This window comes from Amblyraja radiata, chromosome 29 (assembly GCF_010909765.2).
Source record: "Amblyraja radiata isolate CabotCenter1 chromosome 29, sAmbRad1.1.pri, whole genome shotgun sequence".
Lineage (NCBI taxonomy): Eukaryota > Metazoa > Chordata > Chondrichthyes > Rajiformes > Rajidae > Amblyraja > Amblyraja radiata.
In genome coordinates this window covers 11,685,234-11,709,918 of record NC_045984.1, presented here as the reverse complement: position 1 = coordinate 11,709,918, position 24,685 = coordinate 11,685,234, and the positions used below count along the sequence as shown (strand labels likewise).

Sequence of the window (24,685 nt, the reverse complement as noted above, 5' to 3'; positions counted from 1 at the left end):
CATGCTACTACCATCAGCAGTTGCAGCATTAATGAAGATAAGTGAGCCAGTACCTTCAGCAGCCACACATGCCCAGGCCATAACAACCCCACCACCGTGTTTCACATATGAGGTGGTATGCTTTGGATCTTGGGCAGTTCCTTCTCTCCTCCTTTGCTCTTGCCATCACTCTGATGTGTTATTCTTTGTCTCATCTGTCCACAAGACATTTTTCCAGAACTGTGGTTGCTCTTTTAAGTACTTCTTGGCAAATTGTAACCTGGCCATCCTATATTTGCAGCTAATCAGTGGTTTGCATCTTGCAGTGTAGCCTCTGTATTTCTGTTCATGAAGTCTTCTGTGGACAGTGGTCATTGACAAATCCACACCTGACTCCTGAAGAATGTTTCTGATCTGTCAGACAAGTGTTTGGGGATTTTTCTTTATTACAGAGAGAATTCTTCTGTCATCAGCTGTGGAGGTCTTCCTTGGCCTGCCAGTTCCTTTGTGATTATTAAGCTCACCAATGATACAATGATACCAGTGCTCTCTTCTTAATGATGTTCCAAACAGTTGCTTTTGGTAAGCCTAAGGTTTGGCTGATGTCTCTAACCGTTTTATTCTTGTTTCTCAGTCTCATAATGGCTTCTTTGACTTTCATTGCCCTCCATAATGTTTGGGACAAAGACCCATCATTTATTTATTTGCCTCTGTACTCCACAATTTGACATTTGGCACAACTTTGGTCCTCATGTTAATAAACAGCAATAAAAGTTTCCAACGATGATGGAAAGACTGGAGGAAAGACTAGGCACTGAGAGCTCTCTATACCTACATGAAGGAGGCAATTAAACATACCTGAGGAATTCTGTCTTCTGTATCTTGTGGGATGATTATTCTTCTAAGAGGTTACCTACAAATATTTATGAATATTTTCCTTGTATATAGCTTAACGATCTGTCTTTTCCCATTTGTCCTATATTTATTTTGGATAATCGATAAGCCAAATTTGAAAGAATATCCAGAAGTTTAACTGTGGTTAGATCTGACTGAGGTTGTAATAATATTACACTCTAAAAGCATTTTGTAAAGCTCTCCTGCCAGAATATTTTTTTAGAAGAGGATACTTCTCTAATTTGGATTATGTGAACATGTAAATGAAGAATGTTTTACTGAGATGTGTTAAGTTGTATCACATTCCAACATGTACCTCATTACAAAATATGCTCACTTTCAGTATTGAGACGTATAGAATTGGATCTCTTATGTATCCCTTGTATATATGGTTGAATTGTTGACCCTCTATCACGACGAGCGTTCCGAAAGCCACACTGGGCCTTCCTTGATGTTCATATATGGTTTACAGTTATAGAACATGGGGTTGGTAATATAAAGACTTATGAAAACCTTTTAGTCTTTACCTAACCATTGTGTGTACTGCCAAGTAAAAACCTGGGAGCTTCCTGTCCTTTCCAGCTTGCCCACATTCCTAAAATTGGATGGATATTTATTGCTAGTTTGATTTTAAATTAATTTTATTGAAAATAAATTAATGTGATAGTCTAAGTACAGTTGCTTCAGGGTTGATTCATCATTGTTCTAGTCACTGCTGATTTCCATGCACTAAACACTGATTCATCCTCAATGTTAAATATGCAAGCAAATGAGTATAGTGAATATCGTGAAAGTAGGAACTGCAGATGCTAGTTTAAACCGAAGATAGACACACAAGGCTGGAGTAACTCTGGAGAGAAGGAATGGGTGACGTTTTGAGTTCAGACTAGTGAAATTTCATTACTTCCTGTCTTCCCTTTGTTCCCAAGAATCAAAGAAGGACCTAATCTCTATTATCCTGAAATCTCACCTTGTAGGGTATATTTTTAAACTCCTGCCTGTTTTCTCTCATTTGAAAATGAATACTCTTCTGTTAGAATCTTCTAACTTGTGAAATATTAACTGGAGACTACCACCTTGCCTGCATTCTTGCCCAAACGCTTTGAGTTTTGCTGTTTTGGTTGTTAAGGCATCAGATAATTTTAAACAAAGATAGACAAAGTGCTGGAGTAACTCAGCAGGTGGGCAGCATCTCTGGGGGGAAAAGGGTAGGTGATGTTTCGGGTCGGGACCCTTCACGTCACCCATTTTTCTCCAGAGATGCTACCCGACCCACTGAGTTACTGCAGCACTTTGTCTATCTTTGGTATAAAGCAGCATCTGCAGTTCTTTGTATCTGCAGATCATTTGAAACAGATGGCTTAGAGATTTAATAATATTAGTGTCGAGAGGAAGCTGGGTATCCTCGTACAAGAATCATTGAAAGCTAACCTGTTGGTATCTCGGGCATTTTTTAAGGCAAAGAGGATTTTCCTTTTTATTGCAAGAAGATTTGAGTACAAGAATAAAAGTGTCTTGCAGAAATTATGTAGGGCACTTTTGAGAGTGTAACTGGAGTATTGTGGTTGGAACACTGTTGAGAGGCTTTAATGTTTGGGTAATCTCCATTTTCAAAACTGGGACCAGTAATTTTTGATATGTGAGGGAAATAGATTGAAGGCAGTTGAATGCCAGGGCAGGCCTGACTGACTTTTTCCTCATTCTATAACGTATTAATTAGTGCAAGATAAAGTTCTCCTGCTATGAACCTTGTGTGGTTTCTTTTGCTTTTAGACTGATTCTTTTGTTCAAGGTTAGGAAAATAAATTGATTTAAAGAATGAAGATGAATGCAATTGAAGATATCTGACTTTAATATATATTTATTCAGAAATGCAAGTCTGAATTTACTTTAATTCACGACATCATTGGCACCATGAGCATGGTTTCCAGCAAGGCCCGGTGTATGTGGCCATCGTGTACCAGTGATGTAGTCCGTACTTATTTTGCTTTGAGTTTTCATTTAAGATGTTTTTGGATGAGCTTTTTAACAGTAGAGAATTGATCAGTTTGCACCATCGATGGAGGTAATTTCTCATCAAAAAAGTAAATATTTGACATTTTGATCCTGAAACATTAATAATCAAACATTATGTTGCTATTTCCAAACATGTATTCAAACATTTTATTGCTATTGAAAATCATCACTGGAATTTGAACTGCTCTTTTGAAAATAGAAGGCACAGTTTCCTTGGGTTTCTTAAAGTTTAATATATAATTAAGCATAGTTTTTAAACACTGACTAATGCTTCTGATTTAACTGGACAGTGAAGCAATTAACTATAATTTCATTCATTATTAATTGCATATTAAATTACCTTAAATACATGCCTAATCTTGCCAAAGAAAACAAAGCAGTTAATAAGTTTTAAAAAAAGTTTTTCTTACTATTGCTAGTCCTAGTTCAGCAGTTCTACCATATTACTACCCTAGATTTTTTATTACATTAATAATAATAATAATAATAAATTTTATTTAATGGGCGCCTTTCAGACATCTCAAGGACACGTTACATAGTAATCGGAATAACATATAATCGGAATATAACAAGTAATAAAGACATCACAGAGACACAAATTAAAAACAGAATTCAATCCAAAAACAGAAAATCAAAAACACAGTTTCATCAGTTGCTAATGTCGTAGTTAATAATGCATTTCATTAATTTTTTTGCCAGTGTTGCATTCTTTTGAATTTGTTCTTTGCGATTGTTAGTGGAGTACTCCTTGAAATTGGGAGTTTCTATTAACCGTTGAGATGTACATGGGCTCCCTGGGTTACGATGACCTGACATACAGAGTTCTGACTTTCCACAAATTCTTCCGTGGATTTTCAATGTAGTAATAATAATGTTTTGTGGTGTTTATTAATGACCGGATGCAGTATATATTTCAGTAGCTGAATTATGAGTTTTATTCAGGTGAATATTCAATGAAATAGTTATAGCAAATAAATGTAAAGTGGTACAATATGGATAGCTATAAAGACATTCGTTTATAATTTACAGAAAATTTGGCTTGCAGACAGTTCTCGAGAATAAACCTTGCGTAATCCGAAAACTTTTTTTTTTCGTGGAATAATGTCACGTGTCTTCAGCAGATGTCTTTCCATCTCCAGTCCATTGCATGAAAGACATACAGATTACTTACTTTTCTGGCAAGTTAACAAACAGCAATCACAGCGTTGATACAACTGAGACCTCTCACTTGAGTGAGAAGCATGAGGGCCTGCATAGTTTACCAAAAGACTTTGAGGCATGAGTGAAGAAACAAAAATGATTTGTGAGGAAAGTACCACAACGGAGAAGAAGTACTTAAGAACCACAGCCTGCGCTTTCCTCTACACTCAAGAAAATAAACGGCTTTTGAGTGAATGATAAAGATAAGGGAGCTTAATTTGATGTTAGAAGACTTAAAATCCATGGGTTATTAGCTAAACTAAATTGGAAACTCAGTGAACATGTGTAATTCATTAACTTTTTTTGAGATAAACAAAAGCAAGATTTTATGACCATATGGAGTTACCCAGAGGTAATTAAATTTGACAGATTCAAACCCCAGTACACTGCGAGGAGTGCTGATTACATATTTTAAAGATGGATATAGACTAAAAGATTGGTACCTTTAGGCCATAATAAATAGAGGAAGTTGCTTCTGTAGAGTAGGAACAGCAGCTGAAGTAAATCTTGAGGGCTTTACCTATCTGCAACCTAGTTAAACAACAGAACAATTGGAGTAACTACTTCCAGTCTATATTTCATAATATGTTTATCATATTTACATTGTGCATTACGTTTATTAATATTTAGTTAGCCTGCTGTTAATTCTGTAGCATTTCTGTCCTTTCCAGAAGTTTGGTTAGAAATTGGAATAATTGACATTAGGCAATAGGTGCAGGAGTAGGCCATTCGGCCCTTCGAGCCAGCACCGCCATTCAATGTGATCATGGCTGATCATCCACAAAGTAGTAAAGAAGGCATATGGAGTGCTTGTCTTCATCAATTGAGTATAAAAGTTGGCAAGCCACATTTCAGCTGCTTTGAGGCGACATTTGGAATATTGTGTGCAGTTGTAGTCATCGCATTATAGGAGGGGTATGGAGGCTTTGGAGAGGGGACAGAAGAGGTTCACCGGGATATTGCCTGAATTGGAGAGCATCAGCTACGAGGAAGGGTTGTACAAACTTGGACAATGTTGGACATTGTTTTCTCTGGAGTGTTGGAGGCTAAGGGGACGACCTGATAGAAGTGTGTAAAATTGAGGTATAGGTAGGGAAGATGATCAGTCTTTTTTTCCTCCAGGATGGAAATACCAAATACTTAAAGATATAGGTTTAACGCAAGAGGAACAAGGTTTAAAGGAGATTTGCAATGCAAGTTTTTTGTTTTTTTTTACACAGTTAATGCATGAAATCCGTTGCCCAGCGAGGTGGTGGAAGCAACATGATAACAATACTAAAGGGGAATTTATACAGGTACATGAACAGGCAGAAAATGGAGGAGTATGGACATTGTACAAATAAATGGATTACTTTAGATTAGCAGCATAGTGCATGCATGTTGAGCCGAAGGGCCTGTTCCTGTGTTGTTCTTCCCTATGTTCTTTGTCACATCTATCATTGACGTGAGCTGTTGTATGGAAACAGGAAAAAATACGCCTAAAAGATACAGATAAACAAAAACATGGACAACTCAATTTGCTGTCAACATGCGCAAAACAAAAATTTTAAAGAATGTATTTTCTCACACTGCCTTCAAGGACAGAAAATTCCAATCATTTACAGATTTCATTGAATGAATTTGTTCTTTTCTGTCTTAAGTGGCTGGCTCCGGCAGGGGAGCATGGAATTTGGAACATGACCCACGGTGCCAGTCTCCACAGAATGATCTTTCAGCATTAATTATAATTACTCCGGTAATTATTAACTGCCCACTTCAGTCTCTGCAAGGCAAGTAGGGTCAAAATGGTGTTTTTTTTAATGTCGACCATTTTGCGGCACTGGTAAGCAAACCACGCACATGTGACATCCAGCTTTGTGACAATATATCTGTCATGACAAGTGCAATAATTTCTGTACTTAAACCAAAGAAGGAACTGATGCAATGTGAACAATCCCTGCAATGATACAATCCATTGTGCCCTGACTATTGGTTGATTGATGATCTTAATTGTTAGTTAATAATTAATTAATGATTAGATTCAGTCTTCAATCGATTCATGAAATTGGAATTTGGAATGATGTTGAATTATCTTGCACATATGTGATTACAAAAAAATAATTTTGCAGATGACATCAGATATACATTTTTGCAAGTTATTGCCACCTCAAATTCATGTACGGTACTTTTATTTCCTGAGGAATAAAATACAAAGAGTGGAAAGGTTGCGTTAAGTTGAACAAGTTGGAAAACTGGTAGAGTGTTGAACACTTCGTTGTTTTATTCTGGTATGTGATATCCATGCAGAGGATATAGATGTGCTTTATGAACATACTGCGATGACTGGAGAAGTTTAGTTTTGGAAAAAGATGGTCCAGTTGAGATTAAGTTAAGAAAGAGGAGGCTGAGAGGCTTAATCGAGTTGTGTAAAATTATGAGAGGCTTTGTTGGGATGGTGTGGAAGGACCTGTTTACTTCAGCAGTTCATGAGGTGAATGGTCAATATGAAGGGGACATTGATTTAACATAATATAAAACCATGGCCATACATCATGGAACCAGGCCCATTGGGTTTCGCTAATCATTAAGCATCCGTTAATGCTAATTCTGCACTCGCCGTATTGTTTTTATTCACCCCACATTCTCATCAATTTCACACATATTTTACCACATACATACTGTGGGCAATTTACAGTGGCCAATTAACTAACCAACTGTTTAGTTAATTGGTTAACCAATCAACCAAACATCTTAAGGATGGAGATCGACACGTCTAGAGGACATTTAGGCAGTGACGGAGGAATGTGCAAACTCAACATGTGCAGCACCAAAGGTCAGAGTTAAACCCAGGTGACTGGAGCTGTCAGGCAGCAGCTATGATCACTGGCCACTGTCAAAGGGGAGTCCTGGAACTTCATGTAAATCCAAAAATGTGGTGGTTTGGAACAAATTACTAGAGCAGCACAATTCAAAGCATCAAAAACATTGTGAAGTTATAACATATGAGAGGAATGGAATCAATTTCAGTGGGGTTTTTTTGGCTGACAGGCACTAAAAGGTGGTAGAATGACGTACCGTGACATTCTTTTCACCTTACTGTCCAATCACACAATTAGCAATATGGATCTGATTTACTTGTACAGGAAGTGAGCTTTGCTGGCAGCATTGTTTGCCGTTGAAATAAATGCACTTTGAGAGTAGTTAAGAATCAATTGCGCTATTGAGTCTGAAGTCTCAGTTGGGACTGGTCTGAACATGAATAGCAAATTGCTTAACATAAATCAATGAACTTGAAGATTTTAACAATAATGGGTAGTTTTGTAGTTACCATTTAAAAGGTTTATTCTACATTTTAATCAATTGAATTTTCCCAACTGCAATGGTTGGATTAAGTCTCTGGATCACTAGTCCAGGCCTCGTAAATTGCCCGTCCATAATGTTACCTACTTCAGAGACCACACGCACCCAACCCTCTATTTACTTGAAAGGAAATTAAAATGTCTATAATTAGGTGGTCAAATTTGAAAATTGACTTCTATATATTACAATTTCTGCATGTTATTTAGTCTAAATCAATTCAGTTTAGCTTAATGCATCGAGGGTTACCTTTAGGCAAATGTGTGAGATGTATAACTCTTAACTAAATGGAAGTGTAAAATAGTGTTTCATGTGAGTTTCCAATTGCTTTGGATGAGATCCCTGGAGTTGATGTTGGTGTAGATACACTTTGATAGTTAACAGGTTAGATAATCTCTAATTAGAACAGGCATGACATCCTCGAGCTGTTTTGCAGATGCTCAATTTTACAAAGCGGATAACATTAAATTAGCATTTTGCATAGTTAAAGCCTTGCGCATATCCACCTGTCTGCTATTTAATCAGGACTGTGGATATTTCAAAGAATGACTTCATTGTAGTGGATCCCTTGGCTCTTTTTAATTCCACTGCCAATTGAATGGTCCTTTTATTGGTGATTTTTTTTTTCTACCCACAGAAAAAAAAAGCCACTTGGAATTGCCTTTCAGTTCTCAAAAACACATGTATTATTTTCACAGGACAGGTGCAGGTGCCTGAAGAAGAAATTGAGCAAAACGGCCAAAACAGGAGCAAAGGCAGCCACAAAACAATGTGCATGAATGGCACTGAGGCAGGACAGTTTAACAACAAGGTCAAAAATGAACGGAGGTCGAGCTCTTCTTCCAATCCATCCCGCAAAGCCTCCACCAGTAGCAGCAAAATTCGGAAACTCTCTGCATGTAAACAACAATGACCCATCTGTAAACTCTGTGTGGTATGTACTGGAGCTTCCATTAAATTATATTTGAACTGGACTCTATCTTTAATGGGACAGTCCAATTGTGTATATAAGTTTATGAAGGAATGGAGACTCTTCATTGATTCATAGCAATCAGAATAGGGCCATTAGTCTCTGTGAGATATGACTATAATAGTGAGCTTGACTTTAACTGTCACTTCATAGTGTGACAGATGGTTTTAAACTATGTCTTTCCAGTTCAAACATAATAAAGAGGGTACAATTGAACTGTAATTGAATGGAAACCCAACACAGTCACCACATGCCATATTCGTATTGCAATATATAACATTGTAGTATGATCTGATTGATGCTTCGCTGAAGTATATTTGGTCACTCGTATTTTGCACTGGGTTATTATTGTCATATCCTTTGTTCACTTATTTTGAGAACAGTCTTTGTTTCTCTCAGTATTTTTTGTATACTTGAAGGTGTGTTTTATTTTTCTGTAAACAAGCTAATTTTTTTAAAACAAAAATTAGCGATCCCGTTCATTAGTTTTACAAAGCGAATTTTCAGGTAATAAGTATAATTTGTACTTTTACAATATATTAGCGACAAGTATGTCACTCCATCCTCATCCCCAAGTTCCTCTTGCTATTCACTGTAGTTTAGGTTTGTTTCTATGTAAAATGTTATGTACAAAGAGCATCCGTAGTATTGAAAGAACTAGCAAGATCTGTCAATACATTAGGTCAGCAGTATGCCAGAAGCTCCTATAAGGGAGCCAGTATAATGCTTTCCGGCTTAAAGCACCGTTTGAGACATGATGTGATGGAATATAACTTTGTTGGATGGAAAACTATCCATTGAGGGCCAGCTGTCAGTTACGCACCCAGTTTGAGTTTCCCTTTTTTTTTTTAATAAGTGAGAAGAAAAATCTAGCACTATGTATAATGGTGGCAAATTAATGGTAGCTTGATGGTGAAAGATAAAATCTATCCCATTCTATCATAATAGTGTTAAGTACTCTGAGAATTGTTTGTGGCCAAGTTATACTTTAAACTTAACATGTGCCTCTGGAGGATTTGATTTGCAAACAGTGTTCGCTGCATGTGTCCCTTCCAGGAGTAACTCTCAATGCACAAACCCCGAGTGCTGTAACTTGCAGCAGCTACCCAGAAACACAAATAAATTAATCATAACATGGTACATTGGTAGACTTGAATATCTGATTGTTTTGGATCTTGAACATGTAACTGAAGCTTTATGTAAGAACCCGTCCACATTGTGAGGTTACATGGCGTATATTCTCAGAATTCCAATTCTTTAGTGCAGGATTGTAATTTTTTTTTTTAATTGAATGTGTTAAAGGAGCAGTACGTTATTTGTTTTCTTTAACAGATTATCATTCTCCCTTCTCCCTGTAAAACTGTCATTTAATGTCATCTGATTATTAACATCTTTAATACAGTTTCTACACTTGCCCATGGAAGAAATACCATTCTTCTGCACTGCAGCGGGATGACTACAGACATCTAATCTTCTCAAACAAATTGACAGTGCTGAACAAAAAGCCTGCTGATTCTTCCAGTTTTGTTTTCATGAGTGTTGGTGCATTTGACTGATTGTTAGTAATAGCATTAAATGTAGGTATTTTCTCTATCCAACCCTTATCCAGGACATTCTGCTCCTTTAAGTTGGAAAATTGACATTTTTTAAATTATCACTTCGGTATGTTGAAAAATTGTATAGCAAACCAGTTGTTGGTAGAAAATAGTTGGTGATTGAAAGTTCACAGCTGCTTTGAAAACCATTAAAAAAAAAAATTAAATGGAACTTATTTGTAAATGAATACCTTTTTGTTTTTGTATGATTTCATACAGAAATGCCATTGTATTTTACCTTTCCTTTCTATTTATTAACCACAGTAGACTGAGGTGTCATCACCATTGCATATAATGTGTGTTTATATTGTGCTTCCTAAAGGGTTATCACAGTTGTTGGATAGCACACAAGAAAATTTAAATAACATTTCCCCCAGTTTTCTAGTGTTGCACTGTGATAATAGTAGTATGCATGTTATAGTAGCCAAACTCCCAAAAGTCACACCGATTCCAATTTTGTAGAAATTTTGGTTAATACTTTGAGTGATCTTACCGACTATTTCTCTTGTTGCAGGTGTTGTATTGAATTAAATAAAATTATTTGAAAGCCCTTTGCATTCAAAAGCACCCACCTTTGTAACAGCTTAGTGTGTGTGTTTATGGAATTCATTGAAAATATATTTTAAAAATGGACACATTCTGCCTTCATGGCACTGCAGCAAAGTATTTTACCCTTTAAGGACTTGCCTCGTGCAACTAATGAAAATGCAAATGATGTTCAGGGACATCTAAGAGGAATTAAATATTAAGTCAATTTGTTGATTGGCATAGTTGTACTTTCTGTTCATGGGGACCATCAGTGGTAAAGTGGCACATTTGAAGATTTCTGGAATAGACCAAAAACTATTGCCTATTAAATAACTCTGTCAGTGCATCCTAGCCTAGAATTCCAGAAAGGTCTAATATCCGTGGACATCCCAGAAAACCTTTAATGCGAAACCTTTTTTGCAAAAATCAATCAATGATTTAAACCTGGAAGGAATTGTGATATCATTTACCATCCCCTTTAGATGCCCTACATATTGTTATTGCAAAAATAAGTTTGATTTTTTTCCATCAGTTTAGGATTATATTAGTTTTCTATGATTTTGAATTCTATGTAATATTAGTTTTTGTTTTCCCCAAATGGAGTTCAATTTAAACAGCTATGTTTAAATCATAATGTTTACTGTACAAAATGATGCAGCTTGTTGCCATTTATAGTACAGTTTCAATCTTTTTAAGTTTGTTCAGATGTAGGGTTTAATAAAACTGCTTTGATGAATGGACATTTGTATTTTAGAAGAGACTTTATGTGAAGTGATGAGTACAAATGTTGTGACGCAAAAGTTTAATTGGATTTAAATGCCTAATCCTAAAAATAAACAAAACATCATAATTTAACAAGTACTGTGATCGACTCGTTAGTTTTAGTTTTAAAGTTGGCATTGAACGAATGCACATTCTAAATGTAGATTTGTTTAGTTTTGTGCTTTAAACTGTGCAATAAAACATTTCAGTTTTTAAACTGTGGCTGGTGGTGCATGCAGTACTTCTAATAAGCCATATTGAAGTGTAGAGACACAGCCTCTACAAGCTTGTGGTTTTCCTTGTAACTAAAATTAAAGTATGTTTAATTGTTAACTGTTCAGTATGATGTATCATTAGGCACTGCACGGTAGTTATCTCTTGTAGTTGCATATTCAGTATTTGAAGCTAGCTTTGTGTTATTTTGTGACATTTTGCATATCATCTGAAAGCAACTTAATTTGCAAGAAGCAGACCATTGTTATTGCAAAGAGCCTTGGCTTAATTTTGGGGGAAAAAGTATATTAAATTATATTCTCTGACTCAACTTGATAGAGGATAGCTATGCAGGTCTCATTTAAATAAAATGACACTTCAACCCTCCATTAATATTGAACAAAAATTCTGTTGCTGGAAAATACTTTAAGATGCAAAATAAGTTATTGAAATGGAACTTTATGGTTGAATTAAAAAAATCAAAGCAGTTATTCAAGGCATCAGCAATTTGAAAAATTGTTATAAGGAATGAGATCTTGGTCTTTGTTTATTTAGAAGAAAACGTACTTCAATTTTATTAACAGAGTATAAGGAGCCACATCACCTAATAGTTTAAAGATATTCTATATGATGGCTATCAGTGCTTTTTCACTAAATGTAATTTGTGATTTGAATTTATTTTCATCTTTAATTGTTAGTTTGATTTTTGGATGAAGTGACCAACCCATTATAAATTCCAGGGACAAGTTATCAACAGATGACCTTAACAATGGGATGTATTGGAATTTTTAGAGTCAGATTGGTTTTGTTTTTCTGCATTCATAGCATCCAAGTGGCAACCAGATCTGCATTTGAATCTGTATTTGCATAGTGCCTTGTAGAGAAATTTTCCAGCAGAAGCAAGTAGACATTTGAATCATTGAAGTCCTTGAGTTAATGCAGGAGGAACCCCTTTTTTTACTCGCCTCAATCTCAAAGCAACCTGGAGAAAAGGGCAGATTTAAAATTGCCCAGTTTACAGTATTGCAATAATCCAGAAGCAGTTGGTTCAAATTCCTCTTTTGCAAGCTGAATTCAAAAATGTACCCAAGTGTTAGACATGTGCCTCAGGCCCAGTACATCGTGGCTGAAGATGTTAAACTGCTGATGCAGGAGATGGTTGCAGGGTGAGTTTTCCTTCTCTTCCAAGGTTCTATCCACATAGATCAATATTGTCACAAGCATGTAAAGAAACAGATCAGAGGTTTGAGACCATAAGTAACATTTCATTTGTTTGCATCCTTATACCTGTATAAAAACTCAAAGTTTTGCATTGCTTATTTGCTGAACAAGTCCTTGAGAAGGCAGTTCTCTGCAGCCTATCCTATGATTTGTAGAGCATTGGTAACTGCCTTAGGCTGACATTTACCCAGGTGTGCCTTCAATTATCTGGTAGAATTAAAAGTACCATAACAAGGATGCTGGTGAAGAACAATAGACAGTGACAATTAGAATGAATCAGAACCGTGTATACCATGGAGCTCATAGTGTACACCATATCAGCATTTGAAAAGTTAATTGGCAGTCTGACACATTAAGATAAGCTTATCACTTATCAAGTTACAAGTGAAGAAACCCTCAAAGTCTGTGCAGAATTGTTTTGATGTTCCCTGTTAAGGTCAAGTCTTAATTACGTCTAATATGGAATCATGTGCTTCAGAAGTTTAAAAAAAGTAACTAGTTCCACTGTCTGTTCTGAGGGCAGAACTGATCACTTTTTTTACTTTTGAAGCACATGACACCATAGAGATTCAAGAGTTTATTGTCATGTGTCACAGATAGGACAATGAAATTCTTGCTTTGCTTCAGCACAACAGAATATTGTAGGCATAAATAAATTCAGAACAGATCAGTGTGTCCCTATACCATTGAATATATATGTATACACACATAAATAAGCAGATGAAGTGTAATAGGCTATTAAAGTTCAGATTTTTGTTTGAGTTGAGTTTAATAGTCTGATGGCTGTGGGGAAGAAGCTGTTCCTGAATCTGGATGTTGCAAATTTCAGGCTCTTCTACCTGAAGGCAGCGGAGAGATGAGTGTGTGGCCAGGATGGTGTGGGTCTTTGATGATGCTGCCAGCCTTTTTGAGGCAGAGACTGCGATAGATCCCCTCGATGGTAGGGAGGTCAGAGCCGATGATGGACTGGGCAGTGTTTACAACTTTTTGCAGTCTTTTCCGCTCCTGGGCGCCCAAGTTGCCGAACCAAGCCACGATGCAACCGGTCAGCATGCTCTCTACTGTGCACCTGTAGAAGTTCAAGAGAGTCCTTGACCTACCGACTCTCCGTAATCTTCTCAGGAAGTAGAGGCGCATACTAGATATAATTAAGATATTTCATGTTAACAATATTGGTGACTAGACCCCTTGCTGTGCATTAATGCATTAAAGTGAAAATAAGGTGTACTGTCAGAACTATATTGATACCATATAAATAAAGTCAAGTATTGAAAGGTTGGAAAGGCACTGTGCTCTGGGCTTCGCTGATCAGCTGGGAGCTGGCAATCCACCAGAATCTTGTACCTGGGCCCACCACAGGTAAGAGCAATCTTTGAGGGCCGGCGACTGGCAAATTTGGAGGACAATACAGACTGGTATTGAAGTTCCAATGTCAGGACTTGGCTTTGAGATCATTCTCATCCTTTTGTGTTATCGCTGGTAAATGGCTATTGGGCACAATCAATTAGTGAACATTTTGAATAGAGTATGTATATTGATCAATGGAAGAGCCAATACGAATTATTTCATGGAAATGTATCTGAATGTTGGTCAAACCAATAAAATAAGAATCTGCCTACCATGTAATGCATATGGGAGCAGCTGTACCATATGCCGCATAAGTGGTGAAGAAAAAAGCTGCCAGCTATACTTTTTTTTTAAATTGAGCATTAAACCGAATTTATTCTTTACACAATGATTTTACTTGAAGGAAAAGATGGTTCTGAATTGTCAGAAAGCAGAGAGAGAGAGAGAGAACAATTAGTCTCTACTTTTTTCTGCGTACACCTTTTCTTTCAGTCTATTTTCAGGCGGTATTCTCTAGAGAAAGAAACCGTTGACAATTCAGGTCTTTCATCTCTTTTCCTCTTCTCTCTGCTTTGCTCTCCATTTACAGTATCTGCATCTTTCTACATTTTCAAACAGTGGTTATAACCCAAGTGTATGGCAATTGATTGAGTGACAGACCCACCATAGAAATAGGCCCTTCAGCCAATCATCGATTCACCTGTTCAAATTAGTTCTAGGTTATTGCACTTTTCTCACCCATTCCTTAAGCACTAAGGGTAATTTACAGAGGTCAATTAACCTACAAACCTGCACGTCTTTGGGGTGTGGGAGGAGACCATGCTGTTACAGAGAGAACCTTAAGTCATTATCGAACCGGGGTCTCTAAGGCAGCCGCTATACCTGCTGCACCACTGTACTGCAACGATGAACTTAAACAATTCTTCATTACTGTTATTTTTGTGTATAACCAGCTGTTAGTTAATTGCTTCACTGCAATGAGATTGCACTCACCATATTGTTATCTGCATCATCTGAGATGTCTGCTCATTGAAGTGTTATTTCCTGATATTTCATGTTGATCAATGGCTTCAAAGACAAATCCTTAATTGGCCCCACTCGGTTTCTATGTCGAGAATCTACAAAAAAAAGTCAAAATGTTTGTTATTTATCTGGATTTATAGGAGCAAAGTTCAGAAAATTAAGTTTGAGAGTAAAGCCTAAATTACTATGTGATAAGGTATTTGAAAATGCATTTCCCTTCCTAATCCTCCAATCAGCTTTAATAAATATTAATTGATCAATTGCAATTCCAAGAGATCCAGTTTGATGGATTAATTTGAAGTGTCTATTGCCTGGACCAGGAGGTAAAAGGCTGAGTATAACTATCCTCAATAGAGCACTATGCAAGAGTGCATGTGAAAACACTGATGCAATGGCACACATCTTGTCAGAAGTGTAAAATGAATGATCCACTATGCCTTTCTCTTGGAGTCCCTGCATCACTGAAACCAATCCTCAGTTACTTCAGTCACAACAGATGACAATCAGAAGTAGTCGAAAGAGCCCTGCACATGCTCAAATCCATGGACTGCAAAGAGTCACCAGACTTGAGGTGCTGACATTTTGTGTTCCAGAACTCGCTGTGTTTCTCACTAACGTTCGTGCAAATATAAAGTCGGAATCTATCTGATGTTGTGGAAATTACTTAATTATCTCATGCCACGAGTGAAAACAAATCAAGCTTGGCTAAATATTGCTCTTGGTGGTCAATCCATCATACAGTTGGGCAGGTTTGCTGGCAGTATAATCAGGTGACTGAGACTGATCACTGAACTCTGGATTGCATCAGGGTCTCTTGGCTCTAAACCTGATAGCAACCATGGTCCAAAGTGGGGCAAGAGAGTTGAATTCGAGAGATGTTGAGTAAATTACTGTCCTGGACATGGGACTAAACTTGACTTTTGACTATTCACTTCACCACCGCTACCACCAATGCACCACGAGTCCAAGGTGAACTGCAGCAACTGGCGGTGACTGCTAGATGGACTGCAACTTCAATCAATTTCAAGGCCATGGGGAGCAGGTACATGGGAATCTCAGTGCCAGCAAGTTGGCATCTCAATGTCAATGAAAATGGACACTTTTTCTTTGCTAATGCAGAGTTAATATCTTGGTAGTCCCATTGAAAATACTGTGGGGAAATATCCACAAAGTCTGCACAAGCCCAGGCAGATGGCACAACACCATCTACCACAACAGAAAAAAAAAATGGAGATTAAACGCTATGCACATATCTCATTTCCCCTCGATGTTGAGGTACAGTCTGTTAAGTTTCATCGAGGCCATATTGCATGGCTCAGTCGTAGGTAACTGGACTCCCAGGGTTATCATCTTTGCAAGTTTCACAGCAAGAATTTAGCAAGCCAAACCGTAAACACGGATGAGGTCAGAAGTCACACCAAACATGTTGTTGGTGGTGCAATAAAAATCAGGCGCTGGAATTTATGCAAGAATGTGCCTTTGTTCTTGGTGCAGTTTACCCTAAATTGTCATATTGACAAATTTTAAGTGATAATAAGATTAGCACAGAAGTTTAGTAACTTATGGCTTTTGCTTTTGTGTCAACCCCATGTACAAAAACACGAACACTGAGTTGGCCCGCACTTTGAACACTTGTGGAACCCGGGAGATGTTGATTAAATAAGGCTTTTCAGCCGCAGGGTCATTAATTCATTAAAGGTTTGGATTATTTTGTTTTAAATGTAATGAAACTCTTAATAGTTAAGTGCTTCTATATCGTTTAGTCATTTCTAGTTCTATAAACGATTGATTTTGTATGTTTTGATATTGAACAAATTTTCAGCGGTATTAATCAAGGAACACCAGATTATTGTTCGAATATAATTGTGTGTGCGTGTATGTAAGGTAGACGCAAAATGCTGGAGTAACTCAGCGGGCCAGGCAGCATCTCTGGAGAGAAGGAATGGGTGACGTTTCGGGTTGAGATCCTTCTTCAGACTGATGTCCGAGGAGTGGGCGGGACAAAGTTGGAATGTAATTGGAGACAGTAAAGGGCCTGTCCCACTTAAGTGATTTTTTTCGGCGACTGTCACAGTCGTAGCAGGTCACCGAAAAAGCGGTGACTGGACCCCCGCTACGACAACCTACCACCCAGTCGACGTCAAGCTACGGCAAGCTACCGACAACTGGCAACCCAATTGTCGCGACTTAGGACATCCACCTACGACCACACCAGCGACAACCTACGACCACACAGGCGACAACTGAAGTCATCCTAAATCCACCCGCAACAAGCTACGACAAGAAACAACCCTGTCGGCGACAACTGAAGACAATTCAGTCGCCGGTACTGTTGCCGGATGATGTAGGTTGTCGCCAATGGAATTCGCTGAGGTCATCGCCCAGCGACAACCAACGCATCCTGGTGATAACCTACGACAGGAGAAGACTGGCAACGTCAAGTCCACTGTCGCCGAAAGGTTTTGAACATTTCAAAATCCAGCGGCTACAAGAAGAAAGTTATGACACTTGAGGAGACAACTCACGACAATACAGGCATCACTCCACGACTATGTGGCGACAGCCTATTTTCCAGCTGTCGCCGAGAAAATCGCCTAAGTGGGACAGGTCCTTAGGACAGGATGGAGAACTGGGAAGGGGAGGGGAAAGAGGGACAGCAAGGGCTATTTGAAGTTAGGGAAGTCAATGTTCATACCACTGGGGTGTAAACTACCCAAGTGAAATATGAGGTGCTGTTCCTCCAATTTGTGCTGGGCCTCACTCTGACAATGGAGGAGGCCCAGGACAGAAAGGTCAGATTGGGAAATCTACCAATTTGACAATGCTTCGTTTCAGAGTACGAATTTAAAAAAAAACAACATAGAAACATAGAAACATAGAAATTAGGTGCAGGAGTAGGCCATTCGGCCCTTCGAGCCTGCACCGCCATTCAATATGATCATGGCTGATCATCCAACTCAGTATCCCGTACCTGCCTTCTCTCCATACCCTCTGATCCCCTTAGCCACAAGGGCCACATCTAACTCCCTCTTAAATATAGCCAATGAACTGGCCTCGACTACCCTCTGTGGCAGGGAGTTCCAGAGATTCACCACTATCTGTGTGAAAAAAGTTCTTCTCATCTCGGTTTTAAAGGATTTCCCCCTTATCCTTAAGCTGTGACCCCTTGTCCTAGACTTCCCCAACATCGGGAGCAATCTTCCTGCATCTAGCCTGTCCAACCCCTTAAGAATTTTGTAAGTTTCTATAAGATCCCCTCTCAATCTCCTAAATTCTAGAGAGTATAAACCAAGTCTATCCAGTCTTTCTTCATAAGACAGTCCTGACATCCCAGGAATCAGTCTGGTGAACCTTCTCTGCACTCCCTCTATGGCAATAATGTCCTTCCTCAGATTTGGAGACCAAAACTGTACGCAATACTCCAGGTGTGGTCTCACCAAGACCCTGTACAACTGCAGTAGAACCTCCCTGCTCCTATACTCAAATCCTTTTGCTATGAAAGCTAACATACCATTCGCTTTCTTCACTGCCTGCTGCACCTGCATGCCCACTTTCAATGACTGGTGTACCATGACACCCAGGTCTCGCTGCATCTCCCCTTTTCCTAGTCGGCCACCATTTAGATAATAGTCTGCTTTCCTGTTTTTGCCACCAAAATGGATAACCTCACATTTATCCACATTATACTGCATCTGCCAAACATTTGCCCACTCACCCAGCCTATCCAAGTCACCTTGCAGTCTCCTAGCATCCTCCTCACAGCTAACACTGCCCCCCAGCTTAGTGTCATCCGCAAACTTGGAGATATTGCCTTCAATTCCCTCATCCAGATCATTAATATATATTGTAAATAGCTGGGATCCCAGCACTGAGCCTTGCGGTACACCACTAGTCACTGCCTGCCATTGTGAAAAGGACCCGTTTACTCCTACTCTTTGCTTCCTGTTTGCCAGCCAGTTCTCTATCCACATCAATACTGAACCCCCAATGCCGTGTGCTTTAAGTTTGTATACTAATCTTTTATGTGGGACCTTGTCGAAAGCCTTCTGGAAGTCCAGATACACCACATCCACTGGTTCTCCCCTATCCACGCTACTAGTTACATCCTCGAAAAATTCTATAAGATTCGTCAGACATGATTTACCTTTTGTAAATCCATGCTGACTTTGTCCAATGATTTCACCACTTTCCAAATGTGCTGCTATCCCATCTTTAATAACTGACTAGCAGTTTCCCCACTACCGATGTTAGACTAACTGGTCTGTAATTCCCCATTTTCTCTCTCCCTCCCTTCTTAAAAAGTGGGGTTACGTTTGCTACCCGCCAATCCTCAGGAACTACATCATACTAAAGACAGCATCATTTTATTTTAAAAGTAATTGTACTCTAAATCTTTGCCAAATTGGTAGAGTTTGGATTTTGTGATGTGTAAACAAATTTGAAAAGGAACTTTTGAGAAAAAGTTCATTGCGGGAAACTCGGGGAAATTGCATAGGTTGACTCATCTTGTAATGAGAAATTGATTTTTCGCAGCGGGGCTTTATAGCAGGAAATTATTTGTTTCTTGTAAAAAAATAATAAAAAGCAACCTGCCAAGTAAACGTTGCAAGCTCCAAGAATTGTTGGATGCAATAATTTGGTGCAAAGAACTTGTGTGCCCTTCTATCATTGATTTTTCTTTTTTTTTTTAAAGCTGTTGCTTTGCACATTTCTTGTGCTCATCAGCAGCAACATATTGTTGCCAGTTTTCAGCACTTTCTGAAGAATATCAAAGCAAAGTAGAAGTAAGTAAGTTTATTGGCCAAGTATTCACATACAAGGAATTTGCCATGGTGCTCCGCCCACAAGTAACAACATGACATACAGTGACAGTTACGAATGACTCAGAAAACACTAAACATTAATAATAATAAAACATTAATGATAAAACACCATTGATCAAGCATGTGAACCAACAAAATACCAGATCAAAGGGAGGCTACAGATTTTTGGCTGTTGAGTAGAGCAACTACTCGTAGATAAAAACTGTTTTTATGTCTGGCTGTGGCAGCTTTGACAGTCCGGAGTCGCCTTCCAGAGGGAAGTGATTCCAAGAGTTTGTGGCCAGGGTGAGAGGGGTCAGAGATGATCTTACCCGCTCGCTTCCTGGCCCTTGCAGTGTAGTTCATCAATGGAGGGAAGGTTGCACCCAATAACCTTCTCTGCTGATCGGACGATTCGCTGCAGCCTCCAGGTGTCGTGCTTGATGGCTGAGCCAAACCAGACCATGATGGAGAAGGTGAGGACAGACTCTACGATGGCCCTATAGAATTGGACCATCATTGCCTGTGGTAGATTGTGCTTCCTCAGCTGCCGCAGGAAGTACATCCTCTGTTGCGCCTTTTTGACTGTGGAGTCGATGGTAACCCCCCCCCCCCCCCCACTTAAGGTCCTTGGAGATGATGGTTCCCAGGAACTTAAAATACTCCACAGATGTGACTGGTGTTGTTGATGGTGAGTGGGAAATCACTAAGATAATCACTAAGATAACACAGATCATCAGAGGGTTTAAGTTATAACCATAGATTTGAGTAACTGGGTTGATAAATTATGTTATATTTCTAAAATCCTACGAAAGTGTGAGAAGAATTCACAATCTTCCATCACCTACGAAGCAGTAGTTTTCTACACTGACCTTTCTGCCTATTCTCTCCACTGTACTTGCTTCGTATTGTTTTATTCTTTACACATTTACCCATTCCCTTTACTAAAGGGATTGTGAATTATTCTTCCCACACTCACTCTCTTAGGATTTTCGGAAAACAAAGTTAATCCCTCTCCCTTTTTTTTGAGATCTTAAATGTGTGCATCTTCACAATAACTAAACAAAAAGCTAATTTTAACAAGCTAAACCCCTTTGAATTTCAAACATTTTAATCATTTTGTATCAAGATAACCCAGTTACTCAAATCTGTTGTTTTCACGTGAACCCTCTGATGATCTGTGTTATCTTAGTGATTATCTACTTTTGCTTTGATATTCTTCGGAAAAGTAAGTGCCGAAAACTGGCAACAATATTCTGACTGTATCCTAACCAATGAGTTGATTATCTTTCAATTTTTTTAAAGTTTTTCATTTCACAGCGATATTGGTCTTCCCCCTCCAAAATAGGTGGATTTTATTTTTAATAAGTTGGCCAGATATTTTATTGTTATGTCTAGCTTTCTTGTTCAAGCTATGAATAAAAATAGAATGTGATATTTTTTGATAGGTGATATCATCTTGAATAGGCAGCCTTGGAGAGCTCCCAGTGTATGTCCTAGGGTAGGTAGTTTTCTTCCTCTCTTTTGAACAAGGCTTATGGCTGCAGTAAATCATTAGAAATGTGAGCAGGACTACCCTCTCCAGTAAAGCACAGTGCTGGAAGAACTCGGCATGCCAGGCAGCATTTGTGTAGGGAATTAACAGACAATGTTTCAGGTTGGGACCCTTCAGATATAGTTGTCTATTCCCTCCAAATGCTGCCTGATCCAATGAGTTCCTCCTGCACTTTGCGTTTTGCTCAAGATTCCAGCATCTGCAGTTCCTTGTGTCTACTTCTTTAATCCTTTTGAACATGATCCATCATTTAATAAATCACTCCATTCGTTTATTTTCCCACTTGATTCCCTTCATGTCCATACCTTATCAAATTCAGCTTGAGTACAATCAATGTCTGAGCAGTGCCAAGGTTTGCAGCCTTCTGCTAAAGAAAGGTATTTGTACCTTGGCCATAACTGGCTGTTCCGGTGTTGTACACTCTCATTTTTATGCCCATAGTCATACAGCATGAAAACAGTCACTTTGGCCAACTTACCCTTTCTGACCAAGATGCCCATCTGCACTAGTTTTTGTTTTCTCCCGATGTTTTCAGTCTTTTATGCAATACTGTTATAAGATAAACCTTATGCATGCATCACAAATGTTTCACAATGATGAGTGACATTAGATGAATGGGGAAAAAAATGCTCTGCTCTGTGAAAAATATAACTGAATGTTTAGAGTCCATCTAAACATTAGGCAGGTAAGGCCTTGGCAAAAATAGTATCAAATATATAAATGCTGGATAGTTGGGCAGTATCTTGTCATTCTTCTTGCGTATGGCGTGCACAGCCTAAAGTTGTAGGACAACTTGTTCTATTTGATCTTATTTGACTGTGCACACCGGGTTGATTTCATTTGTCGAAACAGGGCGGATCACGTGAAGGTTGCAATCTCCCACCCCGTATCTTGTCATGAGAGCAATGCATAACATTTCAGTGACCTTCCATCAAAATGGTGTGATTTAATGGCTTTAATAAATAGTTTGTGCGAAAGCGAGCATTTATTTGTATAACCAGCATCATTCACGTTCCAGCAGGCCAAAGTTTGCTTCCAACTTTGATCTGCACACTGGGCCATCACATGGCCTTTATTTCCTAAGGTACATACATGCGCACATCCCAAATGCAGCCAAGTTCCCAGTTGATAATAGTCACAGAAAAGGTTCACCCTCTGAGGTTGTATCTGTTCTCTGCAAGGTCAAACCAATGAGTTTCACACTAAACTTGTTTGTTTTGGTTCTTGACCCCGCTATAGAATATTTTGAACTGCATTACTGAAACTTCTCATGTCATGCCTTCCTCTTTCTGTATTCTGAAGCACCAGACATCTGACTTGTGACAGCAGGTTCAATGGAGGAACATTCTGCAAATGTGGCATCTTGCAAATGAAACAGCATATTTTTGCAAACAAAATAAAATGGCTAGTGCTGGAAATATTCAATTGGTCAGGCAGCATCTATGGAGAGGGGGATAAAAGTTATTTGTTTTATTTCTGATATACGAAATGTGCAGTATTTTGATTTTTGAATTATTTATGCCAGACTGGTCCCGCCAAGATGCAGCACAGAACGCTACAGGAGATGCTTTTTCCCTGTGACTATCAAACTTCACAACTCCTCCCCCTTCTGTCATGGGGTAGATTTACCGCTACCTGTGTAATAATAGAAACATAAACACATAGAAATTAGGTGCAGGAGTAGGCCATTCGGCACTTCGAGCCTGCACCGCCATTCAATATGATCATGGCTGATCATCCAACTCAGTATCCCGTACCTGCCTTCTCTCCATACCCTCTGATCCCCTTAGCCACAAGGGCCACATCTAACTCCCTCTTAAATATAGCCAATTAACTGGCCTCGACTACCCTCTGTGGAGAGAGTTCCAGAGATTCACCACTCTCTGTGTGAAAAAAGTTCTTCTCATCTCGGTTTTAAAGGATTTCCCCCTTATCCTTAAGCTGTGACCCCTTGTCCTGGACTTCCCCAACATCGGGAGCAATCTTCCTGCATCTAGCCTGTCTAACCCCTTAAGAATTTTGTAAGTTTCTATAAGATCCCCTCTCAATCTCCTAAATTCTAGAGAGTATAAACCAAGTCTATCCAGTCTTTCTTCATAAGACAGTCCTGACATCCCAGGAATCAGTCTGGTGAACCTTCTCTGCACTCCCTCTATGGCAATAATGTCCTTCCTCAGATTTGGAGACCAAAACTGTACGCCTGTCTCACCTTGCCTCCAGTCAGGGTTTCATTCCATTTTCCGAATTTCTCATTCTCTATTGTATCTATTCTGATGCCTGCACATTCCACACTGTACATCCCGGATGTTGTTGTCTTTCCTTAACCACATTAGAGACATCACAGACATCACAATGGCTTCTCTCCCACCACACTTGGCAGAGCTCAAATTTATCATGTTCATTTTCGTGCTACACACACCCAGCGGAAGAATAGGGTTCCTCTTGTCTAACACTCCACCAGCCTCCGTCTTCAACAGATCATCCTGTTGCTTGAAGCCAGCACTAGGCACATCTTTTCCATTTGCTTCACCCACTCCTGCTTCTCTTCTCACGCAACCTCAGGCAATGCACACCTCCATTTAATTCTCCCATTCTTACCATTTGGGGCTCCAATCACCATTCCATGTGAAGCAATGATTCTTCCACTAGAGTGCCTTACCTCATGTGTTCATGTCATGCTCTCCTCTGCAACAGATGACTGCAGAATATCTACATTAATTTTGCGAGGGTGACTCAGAGCTACTAGTTAATTCTTCAATTCAACACGCCACTCCCACGTTGTCTTTGGCTTCTTGCATTTTTCCAACAAAGTTCAACATGACCTTGAAGAACAATATCTTATCTTCTGACACAACATGTTCTAGCCTTTGAGACTAATGAATTCAATAATTTCATATAAATAGCTAAAACAGTTCATATCATAATTGACCAGCCTAGTCTGAAGAAGGGATTTGTCCCGAAATGTCATCTATTCCTTCCCCAGAGTTGTTGCCTGTCCCGCTGAAATACTCCAGCTTTTTGTGTCCATCTTCGGTTTAAGCCAGCATCTGCAGTTTCTTCCACACATCAACTCTGCTTCTCTTTCCACAGATGATGCTGGATCTGCTGAGTGTTTCCAGCATTTCCTGTTTTGGACTATATTTAACTGTATGGCCATGTATGAAAATGTGCATACAAAAATCATAATTCTCAATCTCAGTAACTCAGAAAAAATAACGAAAATATATGTATTGTTACCCAGGAT

At 38.8% G+C, this 24,685-nt stretch overlaps 1 protein-coding gene across 5 annotated transcripts in view; it reads left to right on the top strand.

The window, feature by feature from the left end:
• Positions 1-24,685, top strand: part of stk11 (serine/threonine kinase 11) — an 88,373-nt gene that overhangs the window by 51,648 nt on the left and 12,040 nt on the right. Inside the window, exons 9-10 of one of the 5 annotated variants that reach the window (XM_033046540.1) lie at positions 8,124-8,359; positions 9,798-11,497. The exons of 1 other annotated variant lie outside the window; for it this stretch is intronic. In XM_033046540.1, the coding sequence (XP_032902431.1) occupies positions 8,124-8,338 (215 nt within the window). In that variant the 3' untranslated portion in view covers positions 8,339-8,359; positions 9,798-11,497. Of the gene's footprint in view, positions 1-8,123; positions 11,498-24,685 lie in introns of those variants that run through there. 3 more of the 5 variants (XM_033046539.1, XM_033046541.1, XM_033046538.1) reach the window with 3 other exon arrangements.